The sequence below is a fragment of the Montipora capricornis genome, chromosome 14 (genome assembly GCF_036669925.1).
Source record: "Montipora capricornis isolate CH-2021 chromosome 14, ASM3666992v2, whole genome shotgun sequence".
NCBI classification, from domain to species: domain Eukaryota; kingdom Metazoa; phylum Cnidaria; class Anthozoa; order Scleractinia; family Acroporidae; genus Montipora; species Montipora capricornis.
In genome coordinates, this window is record NC_090896.1 from 8,055,323 (window position 1) to 8,067,822 (window position 12,500).

Consider the following 12,500-nt stretch of genomic DNA (forward strand, 5'->3'; position numbering starts at 1 on the left):
TGTAACTTACTGTTTGTAGAATTTTTTAATACTGAACATGTTGTAATTTGTGTACAAATGGTTTCTCAGTGTAAATCCGCGGTAGTATTGGCAAATCAAAGCTGAAACCGAAAAACTAAATCTAAGTTTAACTGTAGGCTGTGTCTCCAAGTGGCAGGTTGGAAATGGTGTCCTCAGTGTCATAGAATTGACAAGAACCTGTGCTCTCTCGTGTACAGACTGTTTCCGCTGACATCAGTGTTGTAAATTGAATATTGAGTGGAAGGGCCTATCATAGATACCGTGAAAATATTTTGCCGCATAAACAGATAGCCATATCAACACTTAGCAGCCGAAGTGATTTTAGAGTCAATGCCACTAGTCTGTGATTATCAAGCTCAAAGGTCAATCTAACCGACGACTCCGGGTAAACAATCAAAGCTCCATATTGAAACAAACGAAGAAACCAGATGGAAGTTTCTTTATGACAGTCATCAGGGTCACATGCAAAATACATCTGCGACATCTCTGAACAGTGGAATGTCAAAGTACGAGACCGGTCGCGCGTTCTTCCTCGGTTTTGGTTATTTGAACGCATAGATGTAAAACATGCAGTTTCTGAAAAATTCACATCAATAAAAGTCTTGGTATTTCGTAGTATGACATTCAAATCTATTTTTGTGACAAGTTTCACCATATACCTTACTTGAACGTTAAAAACGCTGCGCACTTTTTCGCCTCTTTCCATGAGATTTGTTTTTTTGTCTCGTTGAGTGATCGTCCCCCGTGTTAACCTAGGATCTCCAACGTCGAACGCCAAGGGTGCCCACCTCTATCAACGTTTTGCGTTGAGACTTGTTTTTTTGTCTCGTTGAGTGATCGTCGCCCGTGTTAACCTAGGATCTCCAACGTCGAACGCCAAGGGTGCCCACTTCTATCAACGTTTTGCGGTTATTAATCTTTCCGACAGTATGTTGTTATTTCGGTAAAACGGTGGAAAGCGAGATTGCTCAGTGCCTATCTCTTTTCGTCTTGACGTTTGTCGGGTTTACAAGGCTATCATTTCTTTACGACAGTAAAAGTAATTCCTAAGATTTTATTTCTTAATGTATCCCAACCGGGCGTGTTTTTTGATATCAAATGATTTTAACAACCTGCGGTCAAATAATCACATCTTCTGAATCAGTCCTTGCAAATGGCTGGTTCATTAAGTATAATCGTTTTTTTCCCTTCATTAAGAAAAATTACAGCCAAAGGTAAATCAATAAGGATCTGTCCTGAGCAGAATCGTCGTTTTAGTGGAGCTCGATCTTAAAACAACAAACGTATTTGATGCCTATCTAGGCAGCGTCCGCGACAGTTGGTCACATGTGTCATGCAGAATCCAATCAGATTCGCGGAAATTGTAACCGTGAAGATCATAGTCAAATGATAAATGCTTTCACCTGCTGGGAGCATATCATTGCCGACATTCAATTAAGAGGGTTACGTGAACCGTTGGATAGATTCACGAAGGTCGTTCTTTCCTACTGATGTAATCGAAGAAGATCATTGAGCAGGCATGTGGCATAACCAGTGTTTGGCTATCCGTGTCACAAGGTGCCCCCATCCTTATCGTAATTTTATGCTTCAAGAATTTCTTCGTGTGTGTACTTCTGCGGGAAGACCTATGTAGCGAAATCGATGTTTTTCGTGGGCATTCTCTTGCTTACGAAAACATTGGTTGTCAATGCTGATGTATCGTTGATGTTTTCTTCTTCCCACAATTTTGATGATCAAGAGAGGAACCCGTGTTTGCCCAATCCGTGTAATAATGAAGGACAGTGTACAGTGGGAGGTAAAGGATTTGAGTGTTCCTGCTCCAGTGGCTGGAAAGGTGAACGATGTGAAGGTAAGAAGAGTCAATCGTATGGTCGCATCTGTTTGGGTCACCCGATTCAGTACAGCCCACTGTTAGCTTTCTATTTTTGTGATACAGAAAGTGAAAGACAAGGTCCACTCCTTTCGTGTTTATCTCACTCAGTCATTAAAACAGTCATTAGTAAAACAAACAAATGCATGGCATGATTTTTGTTTACAAACAGTGGTTTTTCTTGGGAATCAATTCAAAGCCCATGTATCTTATATGTTGCAACGCTGAAAGGTGCTAAATTATTTGAATGACTTTACAGCAAGGCTTACGTTGAGTGAAAGGTTGCACGTTGTAGCAGTGACGCTGGCATATACTCGGCAAATAAAGCTCTGATCGTTATAGTGGGCGTGACGATGGCTTTTCTATTTGCTTACACTTTAGAGCCCGACAAATGCCGCCCGAATCCTTGTCATAATGGAGGGTCCTGTACGGAGTTGCTGTTTGATTACGAATGCACATGTCCGCATGGATATCATGGGAAACACTGTGAAGGTACCAAATTTACACATGAGGAGAAAGCATGTTATCCATTTTCCTTGGTTTCGAAAGGGAGTTGAAGTTAATGTCCTTCACTCATTGTCAAGCGTCTTAATAGCTGTGCGTGGCTTTGATTGCAACAGGGGAGAGCGGGGCTAAAACAATACCTGATAACAATATGAAAACATTAAAATCAACTTCCCTCCAACATTCCCTTACAAACTAAGTTACGAACTAAGGTTTTACAGCAGGAATAATCATTATTTTGAACAACTATTAGAACTCTTACTTTTTAAATACAAGCAATTTGTGAAATCATTGAACCCATGCAGATGAAGATCCTTCCGAAGTATTTCCTTCCAGCCTAGCTTTTTTGTTTCTGCCTCATTTGTAATTGAAAACTCGTTTTTGTTCCCTTGCAAAATGTCGGAAACCAACTCTTTCTCTTTGGCACTGACTCTTTCGTAAGTATGAAGGAAACACGCGCTTTTATGTTTTCTCTACGCAATTGCTGAAATTGCGTCCATGGCTGCGAGGATCGTTGGTTTTCTTGCTTTTATGGTCTGTTCGACCCATAAACAACTTACCTGGCACGCCCCTTGACATCCCTAACAAACAAGTCGTCAATAACAATTCGTCTTCCCATTCACTCGTGTCTTCTGGTTCTAATGTTGGAGTGAATGAAGCATAGATACGACACAAAACATGTTTTGCTGTTTGAAATAACCACGTGAAAATCCCAGTGCGCACTAGCGGCATTTTAATTTATGCTGTTACTGTCAGTTCATTCAGAGCCATATGCTCATTGAACAAAAGCCTTTGTTTTTCATGGGTGTGTTAACGTCGCCCATGTGGAAAATAAGTAAAGGTTTTTTTGAGGTCCCTTAAGGATACGTGAATTATTTACCTTGGGCTGCACCCTTAGGGAATAAGTCACGTATCCCCTCGTTACCTCAAAATAACCCTTACTTGTTCGTTAGCCCAAGACATAAACGCTGCACTAAAGTTTTGCTACTGATGCATGCTTTTGGATACTGTCCGGCGTCATCGTCATTGTCGGTATTCTTTCGATGCATCCATACACTTAACCGCCTGGAAATGCCGTCTCGTTTTGCAACTTCTCTCTTTAGTGAACATTAAAAAACGTGTCTGTGTAGTTTACCCCCAAGAAGCTAAAGAATTTTAGTTGATATCTCTTTGATAGCTCAAATGTTAAGCTTTTATTCAGCTAAGCGTCTCTTCAAAACTTCAATTCGTTTCAGACAAAAAGGCAAGCTGTGCTCATAGCCCTTGCCTTAATGATGGAAGATGTGTTGAAACAGCACCCGGAAGTTACGAATGTATATGCAAACCAAGCTTTTCTGGACCAACATGCGCAGGTATTGACGTGACTTTTCAGTCACGTAATTTGGTGCTACGTGTTTGTGTGTATTTTTTTTTTTAAACTCTCGTTTCAGCCAAGTCAAAAATTAAAGGTTGCATAAGCTCTGAGCTCATTCCAAAGAGGTTTAGTTTAACAGACAAAAATGGCCAAGGTTTCCTCGTTAAATCAGCGTAACGTCCTTCGAGAATCCGTGATTACCCAGTTGAACCTCCCCTGAAGACTGTCTGATATTCACTTGCCGAATATGGAGCCTTGTTTAGTTCTGTTATTCTCTATTTTCGAATTCCCCATAATACACTTTGTTTGCCCCCCAAATTTTGCATAAGCCATTGTTTTCAAATGCTCTTGGGAATATGCAGTATCCCCAAGAGCATTTGAAAACAATAGTTTTGGAGACACTGTAAATTGAAATTAACAAATCGACGCAAATCAAATCAAATATTGGTTTTTGTGGAGAGGCGAAAGCCGGAGGATCCCGGAGAATAACATCCCGGTGCAGAGTAGAGAACCAACAAACTTAACCCACCTATAAAGCCGAGTCTGGGAATCGAACCCTGGTCAGATTGGTGGGAGGCGAGTGCTCTCACCACTGCGCCATCCCTGCACCACTGTTCACTCTGTTGGCTAAACCATGAAATATGAAAGTTTGATGTACTGTTTACAAGGACGTCTAGTTTGTAACGTCTCGTGGACGGTTTCACTGTTTTCGCGTTTGACCGTAATAAATATCGAAACCGCTTTTCGCAAAGGCGCAATTCAACAATAATATGATTAAATCTGATAATCTGACCTAGCCGTTTAGGAAGTCAATTTTTTTGCCACGTTAATTAAGGTAACACTTACGTACTTGAAAACAAACACCTTTGCAGGAACCCGAGATAAGTGTTTACAAAATCCATGTCAGAATGCTGGGACATGCATCGAGTCTCTTGGTGGCGAAGGGTACACTTGCAGATGTCCAACTGGATTCAAAGGAATAAATTGTGAAGGTAATCAAGGGGCTGCCGTCTGGTCATCATCACATCTTTGTTTACCCTCGGATTTTAGAGTAGCTTGGTGTACGGAGCGTGTAAAGTGCAGGTTGCAGAGTCATTAGGGAGCTAAAGCAACGAAAACGGCGACGGCAACGAGAACGTCACGAATTTGCATTTTAGTGGTTAAAAACAATAGCTTCGCACGCCCTGCACGTGCGTTTTTCACTTTTGTCCATTTCGTTGCCGTCGTCAGCAAAACAACAACGTGAAATAGCCAAGTTTTTGGTTTTACGAAGAGCGTCAGTACTTGAGGATAAATTTTCATTTTCTCTCCTAAAATGGAGTGCCGTTCCGACTGATGTCATCTTTGAGGAATTACCACACCCTTGTCATATTAAAAACGTTTAAATAGTCACGAAGCGATTAAAATCACGCAAATTTATATTTTGAGATGACGTTCTCGTTGCCGTCGCCGTTGTCGTTGCTTAAGCTCCCTAATGTTTCACCATAACTGAAACAACTCAAAGCTTTACAAAAGTACTAACCTTAGGCTTGAACGTTATCTAAAGCATAGTGTTTGGGCCTAATGTTAGCGTTTAGTTAAGGTTTGGGTTGTTTCAGCTGTGGTGAAACAATGACCTGCAACCCTAACCAGCAACCTGCGACCTGCAGGTCCGGCTAAATCCCTAAGCGTTTGCTCTCTTAACTGTGATATACAACAGAGGACAGACCACAACACTGGGAACACCATGCATGCCCTGCGCTTTGCCGCTCGAAAAGTGGGTTCTTTTGCGTCCCAAAGGGGTTTGAAAATTGAAGGCTTGTGAGACGAACATCAAATTTCATACCAGCCCATGTTAACCACAATTAAGGAAGTGATCTAAGGACCTGATAGACAAAAGAGTTCATTTATACCCAGAGCAATTGCCCAACTGAACAGCTGATATCATGGTGGATACGTTATAGATGAAATTTTAATATATGAACGTTTTTAATATTGTGTACATAATTTTTACGCCTGCTTAGTTTTGGAATCTATATCGTATTTCTATGCTGAAGATTTGGAAAATAAAGTTATTATGTTAGTTACTATTATTGAACATTGGAACATTGAAGAATTGTGAGACAGGATATCCGAGAAGGACCCTGGCCACGCTTTCAAAATTTGAAGAAAAAAAGAAAGGGAGGTGACTTTTTTTATCATATCAGCACTTTAACCTCTTAGTAAACAGAAACGTGGATTCTCAACTTTATCGAACACTTTCTTTGTAGAAAGAAGTCCTTGCCAACCAGACACTTGTCAAAACGGCGCAAGCTGCTTTGAAACGGAAAGTGGATTTAAGTGCTTGTGCCAACTTGGTTACACCGGAAAAACCTGCTCAGGTAATTTCGTGAAAGGGGCCACTTGTTCTTTCAAGATTAGTGCTTTCGCTGTTGCTTTCATTGCCATAAAAAACACTTTGGAATGTAAAACAACGAGTTTTAAATGTTGCGGACATGTTTCGGCAGAAACTTCGGCCTTCTTCAGTGCAAATGTTTTAGGAGGTGCAAATCTGAATGTATCTGATAAATGTTAATCAGTTCAAATGCAACATAAAGAAAACTGCAGAAGACAGACGTTTCTGCCGAAATATGTCGGTCGGCAACTCTCTAAAGGCAAGCGAACGTAAATATCCAGCCGTCTTGTCCTGAAAAACATAAGTTGATTGCGACTCTGGATTGAAGAATTGTTAAAATTCAATGACCCAAACCCCAGACCCCTACGCCTGGTGATTGGTTAAAAAATATCGCGTCGGTTTATCAACCAATGACAACTAAAACCAAAACCAATCGCGACTTGCACGCGCGATTTTTCCCGCGCTTTGAGCAAGTTACGTGAAATTGCCACGAATTTGGATTGGTTCATTACACTGTTTGCACCTGCTGTCATTGGTCGAAGTAATTACCTTGGTATTTGTTTTACGACACTCAAATGAAAACCGCTCTAAAATTTGCCTTTGAATTCAGGAGATTTTCTTTGCTAAAGGAAACCTTTCACATTCAGCAGTCGAAATTTGCCGTATCTTCTTTTCAGTTGTTATCAGGGTTAGGTGCATCATTTTTGTTGTATCATCTAGTGTGCGGCGCGTGTGCCGTGTGAACTAAAAAGTAGACTGAACTGGTCACAAAACTAGAATGAAAGCATGCCTCTCCATAGCTCAGCCAGGAGACAAATGAACGCCAGTTGCTCTCTCTTCACGTGTTTTGTGCGGCCCATGGAAAACGAGGAGGGTGGGGGGGGGGGGGGAGCAATGAAACATTGTACCGTGACGAAATAAAATGTTATTACTGGGGCAATTTTAGTTTCCTTCAAAGTGCCTTTTTTCATAAGCATATCCCAACAAGCTCATGTTGTTCGATTTTTGTAGTGCGTCACAGCTGTCAACCAGATCTTTGTAAGAATGGCGCCAAGTGTATTGAACATGACAGTGGATTCAAGTGTATATGTTCGCCTGGATTCAAGGGCTCGTTCTGTGATGGTAAGAATAGAGTCGCGGTGGTAGGTGATTATTGTGTATCCAATTACATATTTTTGTGTTGGTGGGTAAATGAAGAACCGAACTGAACAAAACTAAATGATTATAGAGCGACTTTCATATGACCTTGAAAAAATAAACGTTAAAACAAAAATGCAAAACATTTAATTGGCTTATCGGACAAAAACAAACCAGCGCGAATTTTCATTGGTTTACCGAACGCAGAGGCAAACAACGTCATCACTCCATGGAACTTTCTCGAAAGCGATTGGCGTTTCGCTTTGACGTCATTTGAAGTGCAGTAGTGTGATTAGGCAAACGAACGGTTTACTGCCCATATTAGGAGTTTCCTTGGCGGGAATAAGGAGAAGCTTTGTTTTAATCTTGCTAAACATTGGTTCGTGAAACAAAGTGTGAACACTTTTCCAAGGTCAAACGAAAGTCGCTCTATATACTGGTGTTAAGGAGGTAATTTTCTTGAATTGTAGACACTGTCAGTGTTAATGGAGAGCTTTAGCACGTGACGTTTTTAAGCTAGGGACGAAAACCGTAAGTGACAGGTCTCTCCCAGATTTTCAAACTAATCGTCTCTAATAGTGAAAATATACCAGGAAATATGTGTGGTTGTGTGGAGACAACTTAAAAGGGAAAACGGCTCACTTCCGGTTGCCGTCCGTGGCCCAAAAACATCGCGTACTTAAGCTCCCTAACTTAACCACTAAGAATACATTTTCAAATTACTAGTAGCAAATGCTGATGGACAAAATTTGTCCAAGGGTGGGTGTAAAGGTTACCCGGAAAATAACAGATCAACCTTCCTGTCATCTCCCCCACCCCCATCCCAAAAAAAATGGCCAAAACTAAACACAAGACCATCAGTATGTCGAAAGGCTGAGTTTGCTGACACACTGATGTGTACCATTTTTTAGAAGTGGACCACTGTCGACCTAATCCTTGCCAGCACAGAGGAGATTGCATCGAGACGCCAAATGGATTCAAGTGTAACTGCCGAGCCCAGTATCAAGGATCTCGTTGCGAAGGTACCAGCTGTTGGGTTTCTTAGAACCTCGGCAATCTATATAGAGATCTAGAAAAACTACAAGCCCACAGTATCAAAAGGACTGCAAACAGTACTAAGGCTTGTCTTGACAGGCAAATAGCACTAGCACTACTAGTAGTAGTAGTAGTAGTAGTAGTAGTAGTAGTAGTAGTAGTAGTAGTAGTAGTAGTAGTAGTAGTAGTAGTAGTAGTAGTGGTAGTAGTAGACTAGTAGTAGAGTAGTAGTAGAGTAGTAGTAGAGTAGAGTAGTATAGTAGAGTTACATGACCGCGTGGAGGTACAGAATTTCTCTTCGCGTGTTGGTAAATATTTCACGAGCGGGCGCACCAAACAGTACTGTCAGTTTGTTATATAAACACCAATGAAATGCCAAAGCATTTCACTTTAATATTTTTTGTGGTCCTAACTATTGGCGCGATTTATTATGTAACCATTGCAATCTTTTCATGTGTGAAGATATCATGTTTGCGCGCGAAAGCTAACCCGGTATTTCATTGGTGTTTACATAACCCTGAAAGTTATTTAACAAAAGTAAGGAGACAAGTGCAAATATCCCGTGATATTTTATGTTAATGTTAGTTAACGTTATTGCTCTGTTGGTTATTCTTTCAAGTGCTGTAGCTGCCGTATTTTTAAACGGACGCGTCCCGCAAAATGTGATATGATCCCGATGTTCTAGTTTCGACAGGAGCTTGATGAGATCCTTGATTTTCGATTGATGGTGACGCTGCAATCTTTTCATTGTGACTACGACTTTGACACTGCAAAATAATCCTGAATGAAAGATTCTTCTTGAATTTGTTTGAATTTTTAGGTCTCATGAGCGAGAAAGTAAGGAGAAGGCGTGGTCCAGTTGTTAGGGCGTTGTGTTTGCATGCGGTTGCCCCGGGTTCAAATCCCGTTTTAACCTAAGGGGACCGTTTCTCGAAAGTCCCGAAACTTTACGGGCCATTTCTGGTGTCACAATTCCCTCTGTATCTCAAGGAAGGGGAGGATTTAAGGCGTCAAATTTCACAGTCAGTTTGCTTTTGGTTACCTTGAAAACATGTTAAAATATTTACTTTCCTGAACAAGCAGTTGTCAGGTTCACTAATAGCCCCAGGGGCCCGTTCCTCGAAAGTCCCGAAAACTTTTCGGGACCGAAAATCCATTTGTGAAACTGCTAACTGTTTGTTTTGAAAGACCGATCTTTTAACATGTTTTCAAGGTAACTAAAAGAAACATGACTGTGAAGTTGGACGACTTAAATCCTCTCCGTTCTTGAGATACAAATAGAATTGTGACACCCGAAAATGGCCCGTACAGTCTCGGGACTTTCGAGAAACGGGCCCCTGGTTTGGATTTGTTTCCGGTTGCCCCGGATTCAACTCTACCACGCTTTGTAAATAGCCAAATAGTTGAAAATATTGACTTTTGTTGGGTTCTTAATCGTGTTTCTTTCAAATTATTAAAAGTGGGGTGCCTGTGAACTAGCTTGATAGCTAAGTGCACTTCCACTATGATCAAAGTATTTGCATGTTTTTTAAAACAATTTCGTTTATGATGTCGAGAGTTTGGATCGCTGTTAGCAACCTTACTAAACTTTAATGTCGCCCTAAACCCTGTGCGAAGACGACTTTGTTAGTTTGAAGAAAGATTATGGCTGACAGCTATGGAAACTCTCAACACTGCTGGCAAGACTTTTAACCCCAGGTAAAAAAGGTGTAACGATAATTTGTAAATATTGCTAGCCTAAAGAACTCCTTCAACTGTCGTGAAAACGTTTCGATGTGCATTGATACACTGTATGTCTCGACGATGACGAGAGATAGATTGTCTTATTTGTCTCGACCAAGGAATCTAGAGTTCGCTTTTGATAAAGGGGTATTTGTTAGATACGGCTGAGCTTTCCTTATCCAGGCCTTCTTGAAAGGTCACAAGTTAAATTTTGACTAACGTAAAGCTCGACGTAGAATCTTCTTTTGTTCCCCCCTCAAGCAGCTCACCTATTTTATATCCACAGACTTGAACATGTGTGTTCCGAACCCATGCAAAAACGGAGGCCAGTGCTTAGGTTTTGAAGGGGGATTCAAATGTTTGTGTTCGCCTGGATTCACAGGTCCTAACTGCGATGGTGAGTTTAATCCAATTTAGTCTTATTACGAGTGATTTCGCTGACCGATAGGTCAGTGCATGATTTTACAGGCCATCCTTTCGAAAACGTGTGGGGACACACACATGTTACGTCTTATTCTTACCAACCACTACATCCTTGGGAATTTCCTCCCTTATTCCCTTTAAGCAATGTAGACCATACCTTCTAGCGGAACAGTTTTCATATGTTTGACATTGGAAACCCAGCTTGTTCAGTTAGGGGAGGGGGGTGGGGAAGGGAGGAGGGAGGAGGGAGTGGAATAAAAATGTCCCAAAGCTTTGGCCAGGATTGTAGCTCTGTATTAAACTTTTTTTTGTGGTGGGGGCGAATAATCTTTTAGTGTAAGTAAAGGAGACAGAAAGTACAAAACGTGACCTCTCCGACTAAAATTCGTCAGCTTTATGTGGCCCAGACTATGTATGGTTTATAAGTAAGTGCTGTGGTTCAAATTGAAATTAAGGTACTGGTCAATATAATTTTAACCTTGTTTGATTATCATTAGTTAATGTCCTCATTAATTACTTCCCTTTGTAAATGCGTTTTTTTTTGCGGGCAAAACGGGAAATGCCCGGGCAGAAAATGTACTTGCTGCCCTGATTCTGATTGGCTGCAGAGATGTCATACAACTTCGCTCGGCCAATGAGATCCCGAGGATACCGTTTCAACGCCATGGGTGGCGCCAATTTTTGATGATGAGTTTTTTCTTCTCAATTTTTGCCCTTGTTTAGCTGATCGTATCGTAGCAAAAACTTTCCATACCATAGTTTCATGCTACATCTCTGTTGAACAGTTCTTTCTTATTATTAATTTGCACGATTTGACCTCGTGTATTGATAATAATGATAATCACATCACTTTTGTCGGGCATATAGTTGTGGCACTCTCGCTCCGCTCGAGCGCAAATGATGCTACTCGGGCCAAAAATAAACTATATGCCCTCCAAAAGTCATGTGGTTGTCCTATCATGAATAGTTAGGGTTAGCAGTCAAAGCGTATTGTAAATCAAGTTCGTTCGACTGAAATCATTTCCAATGGGAATACTAAGCTAATTGTTGAGGAAAATTATTCCGGTGAGGAGAAGAGAACCAACAAACTCCGCTCACGTATTTGGCCGCCGTGATTCCATATTTGAGCCCGGCGGACCACACTGCCACATTGTTTGAATGAGAGTACTCTAAATCAACGGGAAAAAGTGAAAAATGATTGGCTTTCGGTCTTCTATTTTCATATATAGCTTCCGCCTGATATTTTTGTGGCATGTTCAAAAAAGCCTCTTCCTTCATTTTAAAGAGAAATTATTTTGAGTTTTGCATTCCATAGCGAGGATAGAAAGGCTTAAAAGACCTTATTCATAAATGGCGGTCAATTTATAATTCTTTTGTCGAAGTGCAAATTAGCCTACCAAGCCTCGATACCATACAGTGAATTGAAAAGAATTCTTGCTCTAAAATGAGGCTTGGTAGGCTAATTTGCACGTGGACAAAAGAATTATAAATGTGACCGCCATTTATGAATAAGGTCTATAAGCTGCTGTTGTGAAAGTCACGGTCCATAGCCTTCACGCTCTTATTCATTTTTTCCCCGATGTAAATTTTTTGACAAAGTCCAAGAGAGTATTTTGTCAAATTCGGGAAAAACTTGATATGTTTGAACTTGGACAACAAACACAATTTCTGGGGCATCGCATTATGATTGACATTACGGAAAAGAAACATACTAGGGAATAAGATCAATATGTAGGACACGTAATGACGGTTTACTTTCTCGAAGTGATTCCTCTTTGATCTCATCCGAACATTTGAAGCTGTTTGAGCCATGATTTCAATGGTCAATTCACTGGAAATGATACGATATACGTTGAAGCTGAAGAGCAAAATGTACCAGAGAATTCAAGATCTATTGATTCACAGTAACGATAAATCGAAGGAACAGCACAAATGGGCGAAAAGAGAACAGATTTAATTCGAAGGCCAAACAGAATAGAGATCGTCATGAATAAATCTTAACACCAAAAGTTCTTTAAATGATATATTGACAAGAGTAATAGTAGTTTTGACAGCAGTAA

The 12,500-nt window shown here is 40.7% G+C and overlaps 1 protein-coding gene across 1 annotated transcript in view; it reads left to right on the plus strand.

Moving 5' to 3' along the window:
• Positions 1 to 12,500, plus strand: part of LOC138031340 (neurogenic locus notch homolog protein 1-like) — a 94,697-nt gene that overhangs the window by 9,498 nt on the left and 72,699 nt on the right. The window contains exons 3-10 of the mRNA XM_068879047.1: positions 1,760 to 1,870; positions 2,273 to 2,383; positions 3,631 to 3,747; positions 4,622 to 4,741; positions 5,999 to 6,109; positions 7,135 to 7,245; positions 8,172 to 8,282; positions 10,304 to 10,414. Of these exons, the coding sequence (XP_068735148.1) occupies positions 1,760 to 1,870; positions 2,273 to 2,383; positions 3,631 to 3,747; positions 4,622 to 4,741; positions 5,999 to 6,109; positions 7,135 to 7,245; positions 8,172 to 8,282; positions 10,304 to 10,414 (903 nt within the window). The remainder of the gene's footprint in view (positions 1 to 1,759; positions 1,871 to 2,272; positions 2,384 to 3,630; positions 3,748 to 4,621; positions 4,742 to 5,998; positions 6,110 to 7,134; positions 7,246 to 8,171; positions 8,283 to 10,303; positions 10,415 to 12,500) is intronic.